This window comes from Tetrao urogallus (genome assembly GCF_951394365.1).
Source record: "Tetrao urogallus genome assembly, chromosome: 18".
Classification (NCBI taxonomy): domain Eukaryota; kingdom Metazoa; phylum Chordata; class Aves; order Galliformes; family Phasianidae; genus Tetrao; species Tetrao urogallus.
In genome coordinates, this window is record NC_136831.1 from 7,686,940 (window position 1) to 7,714,435 (window position 27,496).

Genomic DNA, 27,496 nt, shown 5'->3' on the forward strand with positions numbered 1-27,496 from the left:
AAGAAAAAGAAATTCTCCATATCAGAAACATCCTTCACAATATTGTGAGTACCCATTTCTACACTAAAATTGAGTTCATCCGATATTCAACCTTTTTTTACCTGATAGGCAAGACTATTAATATTGTTACACATGCCAGGCATACACAGGCACATACCTGTACCTAGAATTGAACTGTTAGAGAAGAAAAGCAGTACATACCACACTCCAAGTGGAAACAAGTTGAAATGCAACGTTAACACAACTTGTATATGAAAGAATAGCATGAAGTGTACAAAGTATATATATGTACTTGTTTTTTTTTAACTCACAGCAATGGACCAAGGCTGTTTATGAAACAACAGAGTTCTAATCGAGCCAGAAAACCATAACAATCTTTTCTGCTGTATCAGATGAGGTAATTAATTTTCTAGACAGACAACTACTTTATCAAAATAAAGCTAAGTTACAGATATTCAGCTGTTTACCCAAATAAGCACTGACCTCTCTGCAGGAAAGTACCAAACAATTTATAATTTAGTGCAGCAACAAACTGTGATAGATAAGAAATATTAAAATCATAAAACGATTATCTGATTTTACTTGAGTTACTGTATGGGAACTGTTGAGTCATGACCTGAACCACTGATGGAGCACCTGGGGAAAAGACCTGGTCAGCCCTGGGAGCACAAGTGAAGGCAATTCACACGTGAGACATGTGAATGAGGAAGAGGTGGGGCCTGGCTGTACCTCTTGGACCTCATTTAAGGGCTGACCCCCTACTGGCAAAGGCTCTCTTTTCTGGACATCCATCCTTGGTGAATCTCTCTCCTACAAGCCTAGAATCTTCTAATACAGGTAAGTAACCTTCTTCTCTTCCTTTATAGCACCTTTCTATGGTGGTGGTTCTTCTGTCATCACATCTCTGTTATAATGCCTTTTCCATTGCACTCATCTGCCCAATTGCTACAGCTACCAACAAAGCCACACAAGTAAATTTTTAAAAATACAAATACCATAAAGTGAGCTTTGAGGGAAAGAATGGCCAAATGAAAGCATATAACACCCTATGACCCTCCCCAGCTGCAGCTACTACTTCACAGAAAGACCAGACCTGCAGTGCCTGCCAGTCCTGCCTGGATGGTCTCAGATGTCCTATGATGATGTCCTATATAATGATAGCATTGTATGTCCAGGTTTAGCATCTGAATCTCTTTTCTCTAATAACTCTACCACCTCAGATGATTAGGCAAGAACTTAATGAAGCATGTCTAACTAAGAAAATCAGAATTACTCACAGATGTGTGTTTTATGCCATTAAATTTGAACAGTTTTTAGGACTTAGAGCACTACAGAAATAACAAAACCAGTACAAAAAAAACGCAGCAATTAAAACAGGGGCTTCACTATGCAACAGACTCTCTGAATTGGTCACAGTACACAGGGTTAGCCAGAGCATACAAATCTAATGAGCACACCCAGCCACTTGCTGATCAGTACAAGATTCAGGGCTTTAATAGCATTCAGAGGAATGAACCAGGTAGAGTTATTGCATGGGTTACAAAATTGTGCTATGAGTGCATGTACTCACTGTTCTGTGAGTTACAAAACTGTTCCACTGAAATGCAAGAGTATTTCTGGCATATCTGATATGTATAAATGTCAGTATTCCATACGTAGCAGCAACAGCAGACATTACATGCCATAACTTGTCCCAACTTTTCACTAGTATTTGTTTTTAAATACAATATCCAGATAGAGAGGTTTCATATTTTCATCATTTTAGTGCTTTGTTTTCCCTTGCACATGTAAATGGAAAAAGAAGTGGGTGAGAGGAAGTAGAGATTAAATGAGTTGACAGTAATTTAAAACAACACATTTTCTGCAGATGTAGCTTTTCTTTTTTTAAATAGCTACAACTTCCTATAGCACAAAGAATCTTTTTTATTTAGCATAGAATCTACAGATTAGAAGGCTGCTGTTGTACCATAGAGGACGTGAGGATGCAAAATCAGTCACTTGCCAATTTTAACCATCCATTTTTCCATTCTAGTGTTATAATTAAGGGGAACTGTACAAAGAGACACAGACACATAAATTACAAGGTATTACGTACCCAGTGTTTACTGTATTAATGTATATATATGCAAGTGTCTGTGTGTGTATACATACGCACAATATGCAAACTGACAATCACAGGAGTTAATGTTCATTCACTGTAAAATCAGAAGAGCAATTTGGAGATGCCCATTTTGTTCATACAGGAGCCTAGAATGACTAGGCTCCTAATTGAGTGAATCCAGGTCTTCTAGAAATCATAGCAGCATAGCAAGGATCACACACCAGCACCATATGACTTGTAAAACCACATTCTGGGCTAGCAGCCTGTAATGCTATAATGGGATGATAATAGCAAGGAGGCAAAGTCTTTGGCTACAGCAAATGAGAATGGGCCCAAATGCAGCAGCCACAGATGTGGAAATGAAGGAACACTGCCGCTTACCTCTTACCTCCAGTGAGAGATACCTTCACCTCCACTGCTGACCCTTACATGAGGTCTGGGGAGGGGTGGATCCTGGCTTCACCCACTCCGGTCACTCAGCTGCATTGCACACACCCAAGCTCCCCTGAGTTGGCCCTGCCTTCCCACCGGGTGCTCAGTCACTGTTTTAGGCCTTAACACTTCTGCTACACAGCCTAACCATCATCCTGTTCCTTACAACTTTCAAGTTCTGAAGCCCAAGAATCCTACTGGAATGATTTAATAAGTTCTTCTCTGCATCTTAGTTTTGTCATCCTGCACAGCTCACTGAATCATCTACAAGACTAAAAAAGGAAGAATTAAAAGTCAGACAATATTAGGAATTATGTGCTTAAATCTATTTCTGTTTCAAAATACTGGAGCAGAGAAGCATGACTGTCTTGAAAAAGTTTATCAGCTCCATTTCCAGTTCTGCTTTTTACTGTTCTTACTTAGAACAAGTAATTAAAGCTCTAAATCGAATAAATCTAAAATCCATATTTAAAAAAATTCAATGGGATGTATATATTTAGGATATTGCTGGAAGGTATTTCCATCAAATTGTGATAGAGCCATGTAGGAATCTGTCCATAAAATAACAATTGCAAGAGAAGTGAAACAGCATCAATAACGGTCACTAATGCTTAGGCTTGATTTGACTGCCATTGAACCAAGTTTCTCTTATGACAACTGTATTTCATGTCAAGTAATATTAGCTACAAGAATTCACAATTTTACTTTTAAACTTGAGAAAAATTGTATTTGGATATTGAGACAAAACAATAACTAGTCTAAAAAAAATCCCATGCTGCTCAAAAGATGAAGGATTTACAAAACAAACCTAAAACATATTTACTGAGTTCCCAAACAAGTACATGGTCATCACAACAACTAAAGTATCTGCTCCAGTGTAAAAGAATTTAACGTGGCACAGGGAAAGTTTGATATTTATAGAACCATCAGCATTTCTGCATTTTGATCCTACTAGGAGCAAGACTTAAAGCTGATATTGTTACAAGCAATAAAAGATTTTATTTAACTTACACTGAATTTGTCTTTTGACCTTTTGATTTTAATGCAGTAGAATGATGCAATGTTTGAAGATACTAGTGGCTTTACGAAGGATCTTGTGACCATTATGTAGCATAATCAAAATGAAAAATAAATGAAAAGAATGCTTTTATGTGGTTAAAATCTTTCCAATATGGAATACACAGGAAAGAAGGTGGTTAAAATATATTTCCTTTGTTTTCTTCCTCTCCATTTCCAACAGAGGAAGCAATGTTCTTCAACACACATGAAATCTTTGAGGTGGTTTGCATTAGGTATCAAAATACAAAAAGTGAATTTAAAGTAATTTCAAAAATTATGAGGTATGTTGACAGTGCTGACTCCCCAGCGATGTTCCTTAGGCCAGATGAATATCAGTTTATTCGTGTTCTTGCGGCAGCCCCTTTTAAAAACTCTGGCACCAGTTCATGTTTAAGGTCCACAACAGGATGCTACAAGTTTTTTTTCCAACACTTTTTAAAAAAAAAAAAAAAAAAAAAAAAAAGGCAATTTAAAACCACAAAAGTGTGAATTTACTTTAATGAATTTGTATAAAACACAAGAAATCAATGCACTGCAATCAGAATGAGTACAGCCAAGCATTGCATCGCATGTTTAAAAAGAATGTTGTCATACATGCAGATTCATGAAGTACGAACACCACATCTTGGAAAAACTTCAGTATCACTGAAGGAATACGAGTCTGAACAGGGAAGCATGAAACTTCAGACTTCATTAAATTTATCTCAGAATGCAAATTAAAGCAGCTCCCAAAGTTCTTTTTGAAGGTGAATGAGTAAGCTCCAATATTTCTGATGACTAGCTTAGGCAGGAAACAATACCAGGTCTCAGAAGTGCTCATTCAAAATCTGCCACACAGGGATAAACAAGACCTAAGGGCTCAGCCTCTCTAGTATGGCTACTGTGCATGTAATCTGGGTTTGATGCAAGCTAAGTAAACACTTCGGGTCCTGACAAAGCATTTATACAACCAGCTCTTTGCTTAGGAACAGTCATAAAGAGCAATATGTTTGCACAATTTCAATTTTGAAACCAATTTGTACATGTAGCTCCACAAAGTGTGATTGGATTAATAACAGTTATTACCACAGTTAAATATCTAACAGGAGGAGTAGGGGATTTTGCTTTTCAAATGTTTCACACTTCAAGTCAGTTTTAAAAAGGAAACATGCTGGAAGTCTACACAGCAGTCAGACCTTCATTAATATTAAACTCCAGGAACAACATCCATTTGATGGGTTTATTGACGTGTGGAGGCCAGACTAAGAGCAAATTTAATTGCAAAGGGGTACAACTGGGATGTTTCTCATTTGGAGTATTTGATAAAATGTAGAACAAACTTAAAGTGACAATGTGACTTTGCAAATGCGCTGAGTTGTTTTTTCTTCTGGAATAAAAAATAAAAAAAAATCCTTAAGGAAGCTGCCTAATAAAAAGCAAAGACACGGCTGAACTCCAGCAATCTGGGTGATATATGTGGAAAGGCCCAATTAATGAAAACCACCCTAAAAATAATACTCTCATTGTCAAAGAAAGAATTTTCATCTTCTTCAGCACAAAATAAATGCTATTTTCTCTTCCTAAATATACTCCGCTGCCACCACTACAGAAGAAAATCCTCAAACTGTTGCTCTAGTCTTCCACCCTTCATAACAGAAAACATTACTGAAATACTATAGATAACCTTTAAAAACCTCCATTAACATCTTGCCAAAGTCATAGATATAATTTTATCTGTATGCATTTTTAAGTATTGATACTGGATAGTTTTATTTGGAGTTAAATTTTCCACAAGCTGATCAAAAAAGTTACAGGCAGTGCAAAACACTGGAACTCTATGCAGTAATAAAGTTCTAACAAACACATTTCTTACACTGGTTCATGAAAATATTTTTTTTCTGTACATTTTTTTCCTCTGGATAAAAAATGAACTGATTTTAGACAACTGTGGTTAATCACCTCAGGAATACAGTTTCACTTCCCCCTCTGTTCACACCAAAGAGGAACCAGACTCCACAAATCTACTTAAGCCCATTTAGAGGGGCAAATTCCTACTAAGAGGGTTAAGCAAACAAATTCGATCCATTCGCCAATGCATTGAGACATGCCAATTCTCAATCCATTTCTCTCTGATAGCTGTTGCATGAACTAAAGCTTATATTAAAGCTAAACTCTATATGCGCTGCTTGCTGGGACATGTCTGGGCAGTACAGACTGATCTGTCTCAAATCTGCTGAGTAAGAGAGACAGAAGAGCTGATGCAAATTAACCAAGGGAAAACAAAGATTACTCATGCTCTGCGTGATTAAGATCTTAATCATGTTTATGTCCAAAATAAAAGCATTTATCAAAGAATAATCTGCTAAGCTACCTGCAACTAGTGGAAGATGAAACAATTAAAAGGAGATTGGTATAGCTGGACTTCGATAGAAGACATGACACAATGAGAGATTACCAACAGCCATTAACTTGTTACGCACAGGAAGGATGGAGTTTAAATGCAGGGGCTTTTCTATCACACCAGAGAGGCAGTATTTCAACATTATGTAATTATGTTTAATGACAGTTTAGTGAAGCTTCGCATATGCTAATTCTTTTCACACCTGCAAAATTACATACAAGATCCTACTTACCTCTTTTTATAGTTGTGACTAAAACACTAATTTAAGTAGAGAAAAGGTAATAAATAGGAATAAAAAGGTTCAGACTACAGAACGGAGTAGATGAGGAATGGTGAGGCCACTCCAGAGACAAATCTGCTGCTGCTTCTTCCTGACTGAAGTCCTTGTCCACTCCATCACACTCCTTCAGTTAAACAGCACCAAGCCCAAAGCTCCTTAGAATAAGTCTGTAAGATCTATCATAGGCTAAAAAAAAAAGTCTGCCAACATTCCAGGCTGACTAGAAGTTGTGAAGCCACTGTGAGAGCAGATCTAGGCAGTGCCAGTACTGCTGTAGTGTTGGAAATATTAGCTCAGGTTCTGCACTGCTCTAGGCATAGCTGTGAGCCATGGAGCTCTTATCTGAGGAGAGCTTCACGGTGTTAAACTCGCTCCACAAAGATTTCCCATTAATACAGCACAAATTTTCACTGTGCAGTGTCATACTCTGATCCAAATAAACTGAACAGTCCATGAGCACATTTAGACTTCAGGATGCTTCCTAACAAGTCTACTAAAGTCTTCACGGTTTCTGGTATAGGGGAAAAAATTAATACAATATGCAATTATATGAAAATCCATACAAGATTTAGAGTTTCTCAATTGCAATTGGCTCTTGGTGACAGAAGACTGTTTTAAGAATAAAACATATGGGGTGTACAGAATACATGTACTATCTCAATTATCCCAGCTGTAGCAACACAAACAAGGCTACCTTTTCTATTGGAGTAAATCCTTGTGTAAGTGCAAAGTAATTATCAGATGCATATTAATCATTTTGACTTCTTCAAGAGAAAGTACCAATGAGGCACAGCATGTAGTCTGAAGGCTATCTGTTATTTTCAGGATTACTGCAACAGTAGACTAACAAGAAGACAGAGCAAACAAAAGGCTTACAGAAGTGACCAACTTTGTTGGCATCTGAATGTAATCACTACACACTGAGGATTGCCATCGCTCCCAAAGTGCTGTTGCGACTGCCAGAGGATAAGGTGATCTCCCTCTTTATTTTTTTTCCCGTTTTTGTTTCTTATCTCACCCTCTCCTTTCATCACAAAGCAGCCTAGCCTGGAACAAAATAAATAAAACAATTTCCTGCTTTTATTCCAGGCTTCTGATAATAAGCAGGAACAAAAAGCCATGTTAATTTAATATATTATGGCATAGCTGCTCAATCAAATGCATCAGTGAAAAATTCTGCTGAACCAGGCAGCACTCTAAGGAGCGATGCTGTACTAAACTCCATCACAGGAGTTTCTACATGTGCAGTTATACCTGACATGAGATAGATGAGAACATGTTCAAGGAGTGCTTGGATTTTGTGTTGAGGGACATAATTTAGTGAGAACTATTGGTGACAGTTGGATGGTTGGACTGGATGATCTTGTAGGTCTTTTCCAACCTCGGTGATTCTGTGATTCTATGTCTTCACTATTCTGCAAAGCAAAGCCACTTAGGACACAGTATTTACATATAGTGTTCTTTCTGTGTACTGAACAACCAAAGCACACTCTGACTTACAGAGCTGCTCTGATAAGGGAGAATGTGTGTGGATAGCATGCCAAACCACCTAGAAGTACCACCCTCCTTCCAAGGAGCCACATCTAAAATACTGGACTCTCTGACAGATTATATAAGAATGCCTTTTAATCTTGTTGCAATCAGAACAAAACAACCCTCAGTATTTTTTAAGCCATTCCCAGTGCCTGCATGGATTAACATATAAAAACCTTGCCTCTTACTAGTGCAAAAATAGTTGAAACATTGTAATCCTTTAGGTATTTTGAAAAAGAATCAGACCTCATTATTATGACAACCATAAAAACAAACAGAATGCTGATGTTAAAAGTTCTCTTTCACATTATTATCTACCACTAAAACTATTCAATTATACTTAAAAGTCGTGATCTTCTCATTTGATTGTACACTTCTCTGCTCCTGAGAAAGTCTTGCAATCTCAGATATCAGTTCAAATGAAAAATGTGAAAGCTAAAAGGACTGATACAATCAATGAAAGCAGATCCTCTTAGGCACAAAAGAAAATGAAGTGATTGTTTTTATCTGCTGCAAGAACATTCAAGTTAGTGATGTCTAACCAGATGCACAGGGCTGAATAAGGATTAGATAAAGAAAGTGGAGAAAGGGAAAAAAAGTCTTTCTAACATGTAATAGAAGTGTGCAACAGGCCTAGGCGAGTAGATTATACAACAACTACAAAACTCTTATCTGCTAGAATATAACTTTCAATATCAGGAAAGGTATGTGTCAGACCAAAGGAAAAAAAGTGGGGAAAAAAGACTTCATTTCTAAGTTGAGTTAATTTCTGACATTCAAAGAGGATGGGGAAGAAGATGTGATGCTGTGGCCAGGAGTTGTGCCTAAAAAAGAGGACCAAGGTACCTCGTTCACTTGTTCAGTACTCTGATTCTTTCACTGACTGTGCAACATTTCTTTACCCAGAGGCAGATGACAGGTCTGTGAGCTAGTAGCGTGTCATAAATCGTCCCAGTTCACTCGGTCCAATCCACCACCTTCAGGTCACATTAACCAAAGATACTTAGAATTTAGTCAGTTGTTTAACAGATTCAGATCATGCTATAAGTGAAAATTGCCGCAGGCATTACAGGTATTGACCTCAATCCAAGTTACAGCATATGCCAAATACCTGCCTTAGAAATGCAAAGCAGTGAGGGCTTCTCGTTGAGAAGATACAAATGGTATACTCAATTTGCTCTCACGTGCCTAAGTATCCTACATGCTTAAGAAAGAGGCTAGCAATCTTTTTAAAACAAGAAAGGTTTTCACTTTAACACAGGTACAGATTCACTGCTAGTGAAAAGAGAAGGAAATAACTATGTCCTCTGTCTATGTTGTAATGCCAGCTATTGAGAAGACATAGGAGGCGCTCAGGAAGAGCACAGATGTACTGTGGGAGTCCACATATACTCAAAAAAACAGCAGTGAGAGGAGTAAGATCAACACCTCACCATGCTAAGAAGAAAATCCACTGCTTGAAAAACATCTAATATGGCTCTAAGGCAGATGACAAGGTCAGTGGATTTTGAGTGCAAACAGCATATCTGATTTTAGCATGTCTTTACTCCTTCTAATATGCAGAATCCTTAGGAAAATCAGAACACTGGAAGAGTTCTCCAAGTGGCACAGTAGCACAGTAGGCTGGCAAAGCACTGCCAGGTACCTATGCATCTCATGGATAAGGAACTTCCTAGCAAAGTTTTCCAATGCTATTCGAGCTCCTTGAGATTTTATTCAAATCGCATCCATTCATGTCACCTCAGCACGCCCAGAGCAGGTCGAGATCCCAGCACTCTGCAACGAGACAGCCTGGGAGCAGATTCAGATAACAATCTCCTCTGTCGTTGAAACAAAAAGCCCTGGGAATTCTTAAAGGATACTTCTCTGCCTATATTCAATAGCAGAATAAGTGTGGATCATAAGTGTGACAGACTGCATCCTTTATATCCGTATACATGTGTGTGGTTTGGGCAAGCATATTGGAAGAGCACATGGCGTGGGCTTCTCCAAACTGAAAAGCTTTATTTAAGGGAACACTAGAATGTACACAAAGTTGGACTTTCTCCAGAAGCACACTAAGTAAAATAAGGCATCACAGCTTGAATTTCTCAGATCTAAAGAAAACACAATTTGAATCTTCTCACTCACTAGTGAGCATATATGATCTGTGACAGCAATCCTGGGTAAATGGAATAAGGTCAATAAATGGAATAGATACTGTTTCTAGGGATAAACAAACACTTGTGCAAGATTTCACAGGTGATTTGAAGGCATGCACTGCATAACCTAAATGCATAGGTGGTGCCATAAGTTGGTAGCTATATTAACAATAGCCAGCTGCCAAACTGCAAAAGGTAGGTATTTGTACTGAGACAGAGGTTAAGACTTGTAGAAATATGCAGTCTCAAAAACTTCCATCCTCTGAGAGTCTTCTGTTTATAGAAACTGTCAACAGAACTTTGCCATAATATAATATATTCATATATTCACCAGAGGTCAGGATGACAGTGGTTCTAGAAAGCTGCATTTAATAAGACCGTAACGTATCAGTAATTCGCTTTTTCAGATCCAAAATCCTACGACGTAAATGTTTCCAACAACAGGACATCTCTGTCATAGAGGATTTTTTTTTTTTTTTAGTTCTGAAGATAACAATAGCTTAAGAGAGTAGAGAGGAATTTTTGTTCTGTCTTTTTAGAAGCATGATTAAGTAGTCCCCAATACAGGAAACTGGATGATAAAGCTAGGGGATGCTGCAGCATTACTCTGCTACCTGATCCTGGGGGCAAGCTGGGAGACACCACTTTCTTTGAACAACAGTTGGCTGGGAAATCATTGCAAAGGCATCTAATATTTTGGGTGCCACTGTTTCTTGACCAGACTTCAAGTCAGGGTAAAGCAGTCTGTACTCGTGGTCAGAACGTCTGTGGATAGAATGTTCTCAAATCTTTTCTCATGGTAGCTGAAGCTACAATAGAACTGTCAGGGGTCCTTGGACCACACAAATGTGCTCAGCAGAAAGAGCTGGAAATGTTCTCTTTTTTCCAAGTCTTTGAACTAGAATTCTGGACAACACAGTATTAATGCAGAAGGTATTCTTCACATAACTATTACAGACATTTTCTATACCTGTAACACAGAAAATATCTACCATGCAATTCAAACATGTATTTGTTTTTGCCTTCTTAGGGTTCAAGAACACAAAACAGGAAAATCTTTACATTTAATTATTATGTAAGGTAGGAAATAACAAAAAAAACACAACAGAATTTTAAAGAAAAGAAGAAAGAAGGTCATTGCCTACAATGCTGCATGGAAATCCTATGATTCAGTAAAAGGTTGAGAGAGAAATGCATAAGGAAGGCTGCTGTACAAGGAACACGTATGTCTTATCCATTTCATTAAGGTTTAAGTTTACCATTTTAGTAAGCTTTGGAAATAGACAAATAATTCCATCCCAAAACAGGACCATAACTTTAGCTGGGAGCATGCAAAGAACGAGTCTGTGTTAAAACATATCACGAAGACATACCCTCCACTCTGTTCATACACTCATTTACTATGTACTTGATTCCCATTTAACAGCTCACACTGAATTGTTGTTAGGTACTAACCTATAACAATACAAACAAAAACAGTTGAAGTGTTTTCTAAATAGACCACAAATTGTCTGGTTGAAATTAGCCTAATTAAAAAAGTCTCAGTAGATGCACACAGAAGTCATACAAGCAAGAAATAGGATAGCTCTTAACACCAGTTTCCACAACTGGATCAACTTGTCTCTCCAGTCTTTTGGCATTTCATTACAGAAGCAAATTAACTGATTCATATCAGAACAAAAACAACCTTCCATGTATTTTTTTATTATGTTCATAGTATGAACAAGGTTAACTGCTTCTCAGGTGCTACTAAAACTATAATTTCATAAATTACATCGTAAGGGTTATCAGATTTCATAAGAGACCTAACGCAGGTGTTCCAGTGAGCAGGTACACATCCCACCGCTAACCAGCAGGTTGTTGGCAGGCATCTCTCAGCTGAAACAACCGCAGTAATCTCTACTTTGGAGTGTCTCTGGGAGAAAAGGAGAAAGATGTTTAATTCCCAGGCAGTAAGAACATGAAAATTGCCTGTTCTGTTAGGAGAGCTGCAGAAAATGCCTTTCTGACAAAAGTCAAGTGACCTTTCTTTACCAGAAATGTCTTGCACACTGCTTTCATATCTGACATTTTCTCATGAAATTTTCTTCACTTATGCCAATTTTTGCCAAACGTTGTTGACAGGAACACAAACTCAGACTTCAAGTTTATAAGGGAATTTACATCAGTAGCATCAACAAACGAAGTAATTGGCACTGAAATTCATTTTTATTATTTTCAGGTAAGGAGAGCAAAATACACAAATTCTCTCCGAAGGTCCTTATCACAGAAATTGATTTAATATCAAAACCACACAGATCATAAGCCAATTAAACTCATGGATCATTTCTGAGTGTTCGTTTCACAAGAATAAAATGGCATTCTACCTAACATTTTCTTTTGCAGTCAGTCATAGGGAAAAACATCGATTTAACTGTAGGCTGGCTTATTAAGGATAACAACCCATACATTCTTCATAGTTTCTTAAACATTTAAAATAGTTAAACCGTATCTGTAGCCAATATTTTGGTAATATCTCACATTACCTAGTTGGGTCATACAAAAAAAAAGCCATTCTCCTTTCTTAAAGTTACAAACGCTAGGGAAACTATCTGAAAAAGAATATCACTGCCATAATGACATCTGATTTTCTAAACAACAGAAGCAGAAGAAGTTCAAAGTTATGATTCAGTGCAAGGATTAAAAATTAAGGAATACACTGGGTGTTGCTTTGCCTCCACCAGCCCTACTGCAAAATTTTCACATCCTTTTAAAGATACGCCCAGCATTCTGTAACAGAAAAGCACAAAAATTCACAAGAAAGTACTCACACTGCTTGGGTGTTGAATGGCAGCTTCATACTGCAGTCTAACCCGCTGTGGCATCATCACATCGTCCTGAAATAAACAGCACGCTGTTACTGAATATAAAAAGGGTCACAGTGCAGCATTCAGACACACATTAGAATATGCTGTTAAATTAACATCTTTTTACTGGCTTGTACTCAGACATACAAATGGAACAAATATGAAAGTCACTGTGACCATTGCTTGGTGTCTTTCAAGCACAGAAATAACGCATTTGCATCTAACTTCATCAGTGCCCACGAGCAAGTGGAACTAAAAACGAGAAAGAACATTTTAAAAAGGCATTCTGATTTTCATCTGCTACTTTGCTTCAATCTGAGTAGATTAAAATACACAGAGAACCATTCCCCTGAATTTTCTCTAAGTGATCTTTCAATGCCTTCTTTAAAATATATAAAAGGAAATGCACATGGGAAAGAAGGCCAACAGAGGAGTGTATGGCAGAACAACAGTCATTAACAAGAAGTAAACAACTGTAAAGTGCACACACCAATAAGAGATGCAGCTGATAACATCCTCAACTCAAAAAGTTCTTCACATTCTTTCTTCATAGGCATTCTTTGCAGCCTGAGCTGTATGTAGTTCTGTTGCTAAGTACAGGCCCTCTGCCTCTAGATCTTCCAGTACAACATGTTTTATAAGCACAAAAAGCTTATTTGAGAGTTTATGAAATTCTAAGCAAAAGCAATAGAACCCCAAGATACATAGAAAACACATCAGTGTTGACTTGGCTTTGAAACACTACTTAGATGTGAGTTTGAGGTTTATGCTTTTTTCACTTGTAGCATGAAGGTCTGCTTTATTTACACATGACAAGAGGGGTTGCCTTGAAAGAACTTAAACTTCCTGTCCTTCTTTGAACAGATAGGAGAAATCTCTTTAAAATTATATATATTTACACATGACAAGAGGGGTTGCCTTGAAAGAACTTAAACTTCCTGTCCTTCTTTGAACAGATAGGAGAAATCTCTTTAAAATTATATATTTTCTGCACTATGGCTTTAGTCTGTTAAAACAACCAATTTTAGCACAGATTTTCCTCCCTAAATTTAATCTCCTGAGTACTCTACCTATATTCTTTTCCATTTTGGTTTCATATTTCTTCCATCTGAGTATCAACTCCAGCTTTCTTTTATGGTGGTTAAAAGTAACAGAAGTAACAGAATTAGATCCAGCTACTGAACACAAATCAAGGTTAAAGATAAAACAACATAATACTGAAACTGATTCTTGCACCACGCAAGTTCGTAAGAGCAGGAAGAGATTTACTGTCAAAAGCATTAGTCTGCATGCTGCATTTAAAGTAAGTTTAATAATAAATATGAGAGATGTTAACCATTCTCAAAGGCAACATACAGTGCAAACAATGCCAAGCAGGTACAGAAATACAGCACCACAAACAGAAGGCAACATCAGGCACTGAAAATAACCCAGAATTTGTACAAATGTTGTTGATTACAAACACGTTTCCTGTTCTGCAGTGTCCATTCTGAGTAGGGAAACAATTTGCTGAAGGATGGGAGAATGAAAAGAACTTTATTTCACATGAAAAGCCAGCAGGGTTTCTAAACAAGCCCAGATGTGTTTCTGTCAGTGGGAGGCTGTGATCTCCATCACCTTTCAGTCTGACAGGCGCTCGACTGCTCGCATCCCTACCAAACCTGTCCCTTCTGTAGAACATTGGCTCACTCCTGTTGAGTTCTGTACAGCTTGCAGATGCTGCAGGATCAGCAAAGCTCATTATACAGCTATCAGCTGGGCTGTTTTCCTTCCATCCAGAGGCACGCACAACTACAATTATAAACACGCACAATTTACACTGAGCTAGTTGCTTTGTTTTACTTCATTCATATGTTTAGTTGAAGCAAAGGAAATTAAGTCAATAATCTGAGCTAAAGGATATTATTCAAAGCTGTTGCTGCTTCAAGTATGTCTTTCTTTAGTCATTCTGAGTAAATTCAAACGATAAACATTCACTGGCTTCTTCAACCAGGCAGGCTGCCTAGACCACACGGAAATCCACAGTGATAACTTGATAATTTTCCATTGAAAGTTTTTTAATTCCACTGCAGGAAGTGAAATAAAACATACAACTCAACGCACAACACAAATTTCCTTTTTAAAACCAAGGACAAGCTCACATTAAACGATGCACTAATTGAAGCTCGGTACTGTCCTGTCTGAATCTCACATCATAGACCTCGTTGTATGCTTTTCTAATTCCCTTCATTTGGCTGTTCAAAAAAAGCCACAAACAACAGAAAAAGATCCCAGCTGACGCACTGCATCCTGACAGCAATGGCACCTTGTGCACTGCAGATACTGCAGGTGAAATGCAGCTTGTTGCAACATCAGGTGGAAGGTTTGATTCCATGACAAACAATACGGCATCTCCAAAGTCTTTCACTGCGCCCACTGGATGTTCATCTATCCTGCACCTGCTCGACTGTAATTAAAATCTTCCTTTGCGATTGTTCAGCTTAACTCCCTGAACTGGGGAAGCAGAAGGCCTGTGACCTCCAAAAATCGCTCTGTCAACAGGAGCATTAGTGCAAAAAAACACTCATCACAGGCAATTTTCCAGAGGCGAGTTTTAAAATTAGCCCCACACTATTAAAAACATTAACACTGTGCATTTGAATGGCTGCTGTGCAGACACCTGAGCAGAGCACATCTCAACTACCTGTCACTACTTGCAAGATTATGGGGGGAAACAACTTTTCTGCCTCTGAATTAAATTGAGGGAAAAAAAGCATCAACAAAGGAAATACAAGTCTAAGAACCTGAATTTATGGTGCTCTCCTTTTCTCTGGATCATGGCAACTTAAAGGCGTATAAGGGAGGACATACTTGGTGACCTTGGGCACCTGACTGACGAGCACATTGCATCAGTATAAAATTAATTAAAATCTTCCTATAAGGACTCGAATGGCTAGAAATACTGCAGGTCAAATAAAAAGACACGCTCAAATTTCTTTTTAAACAGCCAAGAATCCTCCAACAGTGAGTAAACCTGAAATATTGGGAACACTGAACGTTTCTTAGGATCCAATGTGTGTTCTTTTTAAATAAACAGGTTTTTATAGGCAATGTTTGAGTGTCAATGAACACAGAGATTCAAATCAAGGAATTTTTAGTATAACCCTCCTGCTGTGCTAAAACAGACTGAATGTTTATAGCAAAGATGGCAACCACTACAGAGAGCTGACAAACTAATATCATGATAAAACGCAACTGGTAGATAAAGTAGCCACAGATAATTTGAAGAGGAGAAAAAGTAGCTGTGAAACGTGTTAGCATAATTAGTGAATTCTATTGTCATCACGACCAAGATTTTCTGAGACTACAATAAGAACAGTTTGTTAAGTATCTTCACATTTTCTAATTCACTGGTGGGAAAAAGGCCTCAGTAGTTTAGAAGTGAAATCTGTAACAACAGCTACAGCAACGAAACTCCATAATAGCTATTAGTCAAACAGCTGCCACTTCATACTAGAATAGGCTGATCAAATTCTGACAGTTCTGAGCTCTGTAACCTTTTTTTCTCCCACATTTCTTCCCAATTTGTTGTCCTCACAGATCTGTGTTGAGAGACATAACACAAGCAGCTTGACTCCAGCTGGAATGGCAAGCGAGACCGTCTCCCTGGAGCCAGAACTCTCAAAGATGCATAAGTGAAATGAATGCACAAGGAGACACAGTATTTTAATTCACCTATATGAAATGCATGCAGACCATTGATACAGCCCATTTCTTTCCACATCCACCTACAGCAAGCCTGCAATTATTGCTGCATCTGAAGGTCAATTCTTTGGCATCACTGCAGCGCGTTCCACACGGCTGATGTCAGCATTCCTTCCTATGGAGCCTGACGCTGGATTGGTAACTGAAATGAAGAAGGTAGGTGGCGTGTAGAAGCAGAGCTATTAAACAGCTGGCCACATCTGTGTTTGGGCTATGATCACAACATTTTCTGACTATGGTCAAAATGTTGAGCAATTTTCAGACTCATAGCAGTTTCCACATGAATTTTATTTCCTCTGACCTGTTTTCAGCAAACAATGGTCGCCACAAGGAAAGACAGTATGGAAAACACTGAAGTCACTTGTTTATTATTTCTTTGTACCAAAATCAGGGTTCTGGTCATTCAGAATGTCTTATTTTGAAGCCTCTAGCTCAAAGCAGTTACAGAAATGTGTAACACAAAGGCTTGGTGCCTTCCTCCAAGCTTATCCATACTGGAATTCATAAAAATTCTCCATCAAATCACTTCGACGAAGTCCTAATTATCAGAAACATACTAATAATAATCTTGCAGAAACTCAAAACCATTGCTGATTGGATTTCATAATAGATGTAATAGATCCTTGTCTGCACAGCTAGTCAGCAAGTAGAAAAATACACGGCAGCTCGGAGGTGAGTGCTGCATAAACATCTCTTTGATGCACATGAGCCTGACCTATCCAACACCCACGGATTTCTGTAGGTGATTTTGAGTTCCGCATGTTCAAGGAACGTTCAGTTTTTGTTTTCTGACATACCAATATGTATCAGTTACAGCATTTCAAAGCTTAACTCATCATAAACTTGCATACGAACATTAAATATGCCCTGTAAAAAACTACTAATGAGAAGCCAGGATACATTCAAATAAACACTTTCAAAAAAGAAAACTGAGCAGATAAACATAGTAATAGTTTAAGGAAAGAAAAAATACAGGTGAGAAAAGCCAACAGCAAAGCTTAATTTCTTAGAAAACAAGACAAGAAACTTCTGCCACATTGTCTTGATTCAAAAGAAATGCACCAGTGATTAGCCATATCTTGCAGCGATTAATTCACAGAATTGCAACTATCAAAAAAGCCTTTCTACCCAGCTGGTACAACAAACAGAGCCCATAAACTGAAAGAGTACCCAAATTAAAACCTGTGTGGTTATAAGGCTGTAGAATTTGCATCCCTGCTCTCATGAAAAAGATCATGACACATTCTAACAGGCAAAGCCAATCATAATGTTAACTTGTAGTCTATCTGAAAACCTACACTTCCAGCAATCATTTCCTCCTAAACCAGTCAATTCAGAGGAAAGAATTAATCTTCAGGTGAAATTACATGAGATCAGTGAGCCTTAAAGGTCTTGCTCTTCTTGCCTGATCCTAGCCACGTGGCACCATTCCTCAGATCAGCTATGCATATTGGTGAAACCCTTCACTGCATATCATACTGCATAAAGTCAGATAGTTATCTGCAGGTGAGTGAGCTGAATGGGTTCACTGAAGGAGCCCAACAAAGGACGGGAAAAATAATATATTCAAGAAGGGAGGCACAAGGCATCTCCAATTTTGCATCAAAACCCAGCAGATTAGCTCTTAGTTTCTCATCTATACCACTTTCTAAAGCACGTGGGAAAGCAAAAATCCTAAAAACACCTGAACAACTTTGCACAATTCTGCTCACAACTTCTTGTGAAATCCCATAGAATCAAGCAGTGATATAAGGTTGTGGGCCTTCTGCAGTTTGGAAGACAACTGTAGGTCTATAAATATTTTTAAACACCCAAACACCTGTAAAGAGCTTGTATTTATGGCAAATCAGGCACCACACTAAAAAGAACAAAAGAATCTTATTGACAAAATGGAATTTAATAAAATCCATTAACTTACTGAATCCAGAAAGCAGAGATAGGTTCCTGAGCTCTGCATTATTGCTTGATTTTTAGCAAATCCAACTGTTGAGAAAATAAATATAAAATTATGTGGTAGGTTTTGAATTTTTTTTTTTTTTTTCAAATTACTGCAGCTCAGAACAGATTAAATAGACAAAAAAAAAAAATCAGTATTAGGAAAAATATGATTTTTTTTCCATATTAAAACCAGGTAACTTTTAAATAGCTACATACACACTCATTTCAGTATTGCTCTCTGTGTGGTTATCAACTGTATGTGTTAGAATTCTACCACTAAGCAGAATTAGACTTTTACCACCCGTCCCGAAATACACAATACATGATATTTATCTTGATGAGTCCAGCTGCCCAGATCTCATACCCAGCACTTCAGATGCTGAAAAAGATGCCCAGATATACATGTATTCAAATCTGATCACAACAAATAGAAGACAAAGTTCTGTTCCATGTTGCAAATCAAAACCTTGAGGACACGTAAGACTGCTGAGGATGTGGGGGTTTTTAATTCTTTAATGGGAAAACTAGAAAGATAAAGCTAGGAAGTCTCACCATTACTCAGAGTGGAGTAATTTTAAACATTATCATATCTAAAATGCCTGATTTTGCATGTGAAAAAGAATCAATCTTCTGTAAATTAGATGATACAGCTTCAAATTTGCTCAGGGAGCAAATTTAGCTGGGCTCAAAGGTTCAATTAATTTAATTCACAAGCTCCTTGGCTATTTTGCTGAGTTACCCGAGAAAAAGACTTATTACTGCATTGCTTACTGCTTCAAAGGAGCATTCTATCAACTGCCAGCACAGCCGTAGCGATAAAGGCTCTTCCTTGTAATTGTTTGATTCTGAAGTACTTTGATTAGTGGAGAGCCTATGAGTCATTTTAAGTTCTCCACAGGTTTCTCGCATTATCTTACAGTGTACTTAGAATCGACTTTCTATACATGTATGAATACTTAACACTCATCTACAGTTACTCTCATTCTCTTTTCTTTTGGCAGTAAGAAAAGGCAGCTGGCAAAGTCAGCACCTAGCACAACACAGAGCTGAGCCTGGCATCAGCAGTTTTAGCAGGAAACACTTTTAGCAGGCCTGAACATGCCAAGCAAGAGAAAGCCCACTACTGCATAGGACCTTATAAAGAAAAAGTACAGGATAAAACTAAATTTGCTTGATGTCAGTCAATGCTCAGATATACCATTAACAGCTGTAAAACAGCCTGTATTTACATTTCTATCTGCATTTCAAAATGCCCCAATATTTCAGCTGTCTTCAGGATAAACTAATGAATTGCTGTGAATCAGTAATGAAACAAGTGAAGCAGACTCAAAGACAACTACAAGATGACAACTGTATTACTGTGAGAACTTTTGAAATACCTCACATCTTGTTTTCAAATAAGATAATGAAATATTAAATATACTTTATGAGAAAAAAGTTGAAAAATATTTATTAAGATGAAGACAGAAGTCGCCCTAAAGCTTTTCTTATGCTGGACAGAAACTTTGAAGGGAAGGAGAGAAAAACATGCATATTTTAAAAATTCTTGAAACGAGCAGCATAGCTCCCTGTAGAAGAAACTAGATATTAAAAAGTTTTCTCCACAATGAACCCTATGTTTGGCACGAGTGAAAGAATTTCCTTAATATTACTCTACTGAAGAAAATCAAATGTTTGTGCCAGGTCTCTGAGTTTTGTAAGGCCTGCTTACTTGGTGAAAAGAGCCTGTTACCATGGTTACAACCGTAAAAACTTAAGCCTCAGTGAGATATTAACATTCCTTACTCTTGGAAAGAAAAAGGTCTCCTTTTTTTTAGGCAAGTGACCCTTTCTTTTTCCCTAGGTCCCCCCTTTTCTTTTACATGTTCGAAAAGAATCAGAAATAAATCCTAATCTTGTGTAAATAGTTGAAGATGTGAAGCCTGACTAGTACATTGTTTCTGTAGTAAAGCATCTTCTATTAAAGGAAAGACTCCTTACAGTTGTAACTAGTCCTTAACATAATAAAAGTAAATCACTGAAAGCAAACAAATACTATGGATTTCAAGTAACCTGCTCCTAAAATGTAACAACCAAGAAGAAAAGATGTCCTCATTCTCATGGTGACCTGAGGTTGACTTCCACATGAATAAGCTTGGCTGTTTTCTCTCTTTTTTTTTTTTTTAAAGAAAAAAAAGAAAAGCATTTCATACTATTATTTAAAACAATGCTCACAGCTGTGCCCTGCCCCCACCCAACCATTTCTTATAGATTTGGCCAGGTTTTGGCTGTGCTAACACTGGCAAATACATGTTAAAATGACAATTAATCTGACATCTCTGTTTAGTGGCACGAGATAATCATTGTAGTTCACAGCTCCAGCTTAGTTTCAGTTCTCTAGAGTGCAAAGGTGAACTGACTTCAGAGTATTACCATAAATTATTGTCAAAATATCATGCCTTGCAAACTGAAAACTAGTTTACACACATTAGTAATAAAACAGTTCATTTGGAACAAGACTATATATAGGAAATGCTTTGTTGAAATTGAAAATATATAACAAAATATATATATATATATATAATATTTTTTATATATACAAAAAGCACTGCTAGCAGCTTTCCAAAGTACCGTAATTAACAGCCTTCTGTATTATTCTTTGACTTTCCTGCTGAAAAAAAATCACAGCCTACTTAGCTTTCTATCTCACCAGCCACCCTCTGCCTCTTCAATTAAAGCAACTGCTGCCTTATCTTCCAATTCTAGCAAAAAGAGCGAGATTTAAAATCAGAAATACAGAAGTTTTACAGTTCATATCCCACCATCTCTACATTCATCCTACAGCAAAGTACTTTATAATTCAACTTGATGGTTATTTACAGGCTGACTGCAGAACTCCAGAATTGGCTTGAATTTAACCCTGTTTTAAATCAGCAGTTTTGCAATGGTAACAGTAAGAAACCTGCAATCTTCACGTTAGGTAACATAGCAGCCATGAATAAAGGAAAGAAATCTATAACTTGTAATTAAATTGCCTTGCTTGTAATGATGGGTGTAGAACTTAGAAAAGGGGAAAATTGTTCAAGCTCAGGAATCAGAATTGAGATTCAAAAAGAAAAGAACCTTTTCACACAGTTTTGCCCTTAGGGTCCTTTATTTCACATTTTTAGGGTCAGTTCTACAATCCTGAAGAATATTTACTTTTTAAACGGTTATTTAAGAAATCTTGTCTGTCTTTTTTTCCTTAAAACACATCCTTTGAAGATAAATCAGATATCAGAAAGCCACAGTAAAACTGCAAGCATTAACAACATTGTGTACACTACAATTAAACAAAATTCTTTTGCTGAGTAGAGCACAAGTATCAAGCCAAGTTCTTCTTTCCTGGACATATAAACAAAGCCTACAAAGCCAAAAACAATGGGGCCAAATTCTAAATTAGAATGAGCTTTTGAACATGGAAATTTGGAAAGAAATGTGGTGGTTTTTTCCCCATCACAATGCAAGTGTGCTACTAAGATACTTTTCAAAGTAAAAACCAGATGTCTACCATAACTATTAAAAAAAATCATTAAAAAAAAAAAACACTGCTATATTACATACCTCCTCGAGGCTGTGCTGAATCATTACTACCAACGACTACTGGAATACCAGCATCTTCCAACTTAACCTTCCATTTTGCGATGATTTCAGCTGAACCATCCTATAAAAAAAAAGATGACACAGATGCAGCTATTCTAACACGTGTGGTAACCCAACCACAATCCAAAGTAAAAATCACCATCACAGACAGTGCTGATTTGGTCGGTATTTTCAATAGGGTCTGAGACATACCTTACTGGCATCATTAAAAATTGACAGCTCCATGGTTTGTTTAAAATCCTGCTCCCAAACTGATTTTAAGCATTCATCTAGCCAACACTGGCTGTTGTGAACAGGCACGATGACTGACTACAAAAAAGATAACACGAAATGTTAGTAAGAACTACTTTTTTCATCTACTTACAGAACAAGAACATTCATTAAAAAAGGGGAAGTGCCAGATCTCTGTAAAACTAAGTGCATCTTAAGAATGAAGAAGTAGGCCAGGTACCTTTGTTTTCATTATAAATGAATGTTTTACTTTCATGTCTATCAAACTTCACATTTTTTGAGTTCTACAAGATGGCTTTAGTAAATCTCCAAAGAAACAATAGAGACCACTCAACCAAAAATGCTAACAAAACACCTATAACACCACACTAGTTTATTTCTAGCCTCCTTGCATTTCATAAAACACTCTTTAGTTCTGTCTCCCATGAATATACTTTACTCACCAATTTTTTGTTATGCTTACTGCCCAACTGGTGATGCTTACACATGCAGCCTGTATCCTTGGGCTCTAGCCAAGGTTTTTTAAATGACTCTATCTAAAACTGTTATCAAACACACCAGAAGATGACTTATGACCTACTTCCTGAGTTACCATTTCACCCACAGCTTTTCCTCTTACAGCCTCTGTTGTTTCAGCCACATACTCATAAGATGTGAAAGCCTACATCAAATATTTTAAAATTGGTTAGCAATCATAGATGAGGATTCCTCTGTCACGGTACCCATCATTATTCTTACCCTGAACCTCAAAAGTGTTTCTGTACTTCAAAATACAACATCTTACATTCACAGCATGCAAATCCTAAGAAATTAATCTCAGCATTAATACACCAGCTATGTTTGTAAAGGGAGAGTCCAAACCAGTACCTGTGGAGGCAGCTTATAATAGATGGGGAACTTAGGGCACAGGGCATAAGTACCTTGTAAGAAGTCTCATGGGATGTTTTGAGAAGTTCCTAGAAACAGAACTCAAACCCCTTATCATGCGGTGCATAACCATAATGCAAAGCTGGAAGGAAGAGAGGATTAGTTCCTATGGCGAGCACATGAATATCTCAAAAAAGAAAACTGCAAGAGTACCTAAATGGACACTTGTGAAAGATTTCCCCTACACACAGGTACACGTACATTGTGACAACACATGCACATGTATCACTAGGCAGATATATTTCGTGCAAGTGTTGTTTCATTGGGTTTTTGTTCCTTTGTATTCACAGGTTAGGATGTAGGTACATTCAGGTATCCATATATTACCTAGCACAACGATTAATGAAAAAAAAAAAAATTCATAGCAAAATAATGAAAACCCGTAGCAGTTTAAAACCTGATTTGGGCAGGATGCTATAACAGGAAAAAGGGGGTTTAAGTAGAGGGAAAACTACCTTAAGTGTTTAAGCAAACAAATTCTTTGACTTCTGTTGTAAAGAGATAAACAAGTAAAAGAAGTTAAAGAAATAAGTAAAATGGAATACAGAACAACGACAACATCTGGAGAAAAAAGTCATTTCAGAACCATCTGAGATTATTATATCAAGACTTCAAAAAATAAACAGGTCTGAGGTTCTAAACCGAGATATTCGAAGCACTCAGGATTTCAATATTCCTTATATCTAGATGGCAATTAGAATAAGTCCCTAAATGTTAACGTTAATCATACTACCTTATTCATTCAGAAAGAAAAGTATTCCCCCTTTTTTTTTTCCAGTGCAGTTTTGGACATCAAGAATAATTAGGTTTTTTTTTTTTCCTAATTAACTCAGTAAAAATGTGAGCATGCCACCACAATTAGATTGATGTTGGCCCGAACACAGTAAAAATGCAACTTATAAGCTTTTGTTCATGGTGAGCTCCTGGTTTTACTCAGGGGAAATCAGCAGTTAGATTTAGCAGTGGATTTATCATGTTAGAAGTTTTTTGCTTAGCTTGAACTGGCCTGATTCACCAAGATGCTCTGATCTCAGCACAGCACCTCAGAACATTCTAGCACGTTCCTGAGCACATCACTGTGAGCCAGTTCTACTTTCACAACTGCCATTACAAGAAGCCAGATGCTTGCCAAAACTGGGTGCAGAGCTGATCTGCTGCTGATTCCTCCACGTAAAATGTGAAAAAAAACTAATAACTGTACACAGCAATATGCTTCAGTTACCAGAGAATTGCTAACACAGCACATCAAAGCGATTCCTTGGGTTCTATCATTCATTATCAGTACATTGCTTCTCTGCATTTATGTTCTTTTGTTGGTTTTAAGTCAAAGAAAAACTGAAAACACCACAGACAGAAACCTTCATTTCTCTCCAGTTTACTTCTACATGTGCAGCCTGCTTTGAAAGTTGCAGCTGGCACCTACTCTGAGCTAAGTACCCATAAGCTGGCCTCTACCACTGTGTGGCCAGAACACACCAATCCCGTTGGCTTATTTAAAGAGGAATAAACCTCAACTAAGACACTATGTTTCACTGACAAGTGCAGATTAGTACAAAAAAGCCTGATAGTAACCTCCTGAGATCCTGTCTAGTTGCTCCGTCCCAAGATGAGGTCAACCCCAGCTCTGCCGCTCTTGAGGTATCACAGTCTGCAGTGTCTGTCATCGCCTTGCTGAGCCAATCTCTGGCAGCTGGCATCATGGAGATGTGGAGCAGTTTTCCCAACCTCTTAACTCCTATGCTGCAGTTTTCTTTAACTACTCTTTCCCACTCACAGCCCAAGTTATTACTCAAGTTCTCTTTGCAGCAGCCATTTCTATATTTGAAAACTACCATGATGACAGAGAACTAGAAATACACATAATGCACTTCCAAATAATTTTAAGCCAACACAAGGACATAACTTGCAAATAACTCATGTACATAACAAGATCAGCTATCATTCTATCAGCATAACAAGATCTCATAACAAGATCAGCTAAGCCAGAATTTTCTGTTACCTGAGACTGATTTATAGCAAAATCCAACAGAGAAGCCTTTCATGGCCTATAGATTCTGGACATTAGGAAGTATTACTTTTTGGAAAGGGTGGTCAGGCACTGGAATGGATGCCCAGGGAGGTGGTGGAGTCACCGACCCCGGGGGTGTTCAAGGAAAGACTGGATGTTGTATTGAGGGACATGGTTTAGTGGGAGCTATTGGGAATAGGTGAACGGTTGGACTGGATGAGCTTTTAGGTCTTTTCCAACCTTGGTGATTCTATGATTCTATGATTCAGTACAATTAAAATACAGAATGATGAACCAGATCTGGATTTGAGCATTGTGACACTTCAGATTTGCCCTGGACATCAGCAGCTCTAAAATGAGGCCTGAAGCTATTTCAGCTATTTAGCATAGTAGTTTTGCCCTGAATAAGCTGAAGATGATGATTCTTGGCTCCTCTGCTAAATAAGTTTTGATCTATGGTAAAAATGGCAATGCAAAATGACTAATGGATAGTTCAATCTGCTTCCTTCTATGTATTATTCAACAAGAACATCCTTCTTTCCACTCTCAGCTACACTGCAGAAAAACAATACCTCAACTGCAAGACTGAAGTGGAGAAATGTGTGTTTAAAATAATAATAATAAGTGTCAGATATCAAGCAATGGAATGTTTTATGCCCCAGAAATCTCTTATTTCTGGCATTACCACCATCCTTTTCTAGTGAGGACAATAAATAACACCGAAGTGAAATGCTATTTTCAGTTTCAGCAAATCCCAGTTCACGCTGGCTCCAACCTTCTGTATCTGAATGTGAAAATAAATTCAAATAATCATTTAAATGCCACTGAAGATTCTACGGAAGTCAGAATCTGCTACCCTTAAACAAAGCTTGTGAATCAATCATTGTTCCGAACCATCTAGGAACTTGAAATTGCTGGCAGAAACGTGCTGGTTCTGTTATATCTCACCAGTTGTACTGAACCCAGGAAGATTTCCAGAACACCTGCCACAGGACCTGAGTTTCTATGAAGCTCCCCAATTCCACCTAACAACCTGTGCTGTTTTGCTTTGCAGTACAAGAATGTTTGCTTCACTAAATACAAACGTAAATATAAACTGCTGCCAAACCATACCAGTGGTACATAAATAAATTTGGGCATGGGTAGACAGTATAAAGGGTTTGTTCAGCCTGGAGAAAGCTCAGCAGCCTTCCAATACGTGGTGGAAGCCTGTAAGAAGGAATGAATCAACTTTTTACAGAATGGACAGCCATAGGACAAGGGGGAATGGCTTTAAAGTACGAAAGGGGAGATTTAGGTCAGATGTGAGGAGGACATCATTAATCCGGAGGTGGTGTTGCCCCATCCCTGCAGGTGCCTGAGGACAAGGATGGGCTGTGGGCAGCCCGTGGCAGGAGGTGGAACCGGATGGTCTTTAAGGTTCCATCCAAGCAGAGCAGTTCTATGACTTGTAGAAAAGAAAAAAAAAAAAAAACGAATAAATTTAAAAAAAAAAAAAAAAAAAAAGAGTTTAAAGTCCACACAACCACACACCCAAATGGAAAGAAAAAAAAAAATACAAAAAACTGCCCACGCAGCACCCCCAGAACAACCCGGCACGCCGCTCCTCAGCGCTCCGCTCCCGCCCAGAGCCCGCCCCGCCCCCCTCAAGCACACACACACACGCACGCACGCACCACCTGCACGGAGCCGAGGGGGCTCCCAGCGGCCCTCTCCGCCTCCGCCATGGCCGCCTCCGCCCCTCAGGCGGCCCTTTTCTCTTCAGGAACCGCCTCGGAGCGCCGCCGCCCGCCTCAGGACAGCGCATCCGGCCCGCCCCGCTCCATCGCGCCCTTCCCGCTCGCAGCAGCGGCGCGTGCTCTCCCCCCTCCTCTCCCGCCGCCTCCTCCTTCGTGGCGCGCGCGCGGAGAGGCGGTTGCGCAGAGGCCGGAAGCGCCGTGGCGGGGCGGTGCAGCGGGCGCTCTGTCGTTCGGAAGCCTCACGTCGTTGCTGCCCGCCGGTTGTGCTCGGCTCCGTCCCTCTTGTTCGGGATTCTTCGGCTCAGCCCTGCAGAGGCACCTATAGATAAGCGTGCCCACAGTTTCCCCACACGTTCCCTCGTATTTGTTCCAATTAGCACATCCCATGCTTTTAGATGCCCCTGCTCAGCGCTATCCTTGTTGTTATTTCCTAACCGCCTTATAATAGATGCGTTTTCACTGGCAGTGATGTTATTATCAATCATTTGCTTAGTGGAGCTGTCGTTGTGCAACCAC

General features: G+C 38.4%; 1 protein-coding gene across 1 annotated transcript in view; it reads right to left on the reverse strand.

Moving 5' to 3' along the window:
- Positions 1 to 26,968, reverse strand: part of B3GNTL1 (UDP-GlcNAc:betaGal beta-1,3-N-acetylglucosaminyltransferase like 1) — a gene marked incomplete at both ends in the record, with an annotated part of 109,584 nt that extends 82,616 nt beyond the window's left edge. Inside the window, 5 exons of the mRNA XM_079544142.1 lie at positions 12,737 to 12,802; positions 18,435 to 18,499; positions 22,037 to 22,136; positions 22,268 to 22,384; positions 26,918 to 26,968. Of these exons, the coding sequence (XP_079400268.1) occupies positions 12,737 to 12,802; positions 18,435 to 18,499; positions 22,037 to 22,136; positions 22,268 to 22,384; positions 26,918 to 26,968 (399 nt within the window). The remainder of the gene's footprint in view (positions 1 to 12,736; positions 12,803 to 18,434; positions 18,500 to 22,036; positions 22,137 to 22,267; positions 22,385 to 26,917) is intronic.
- Positions 26,969 to 27,496: the final 528 nt, after the last annotated feature.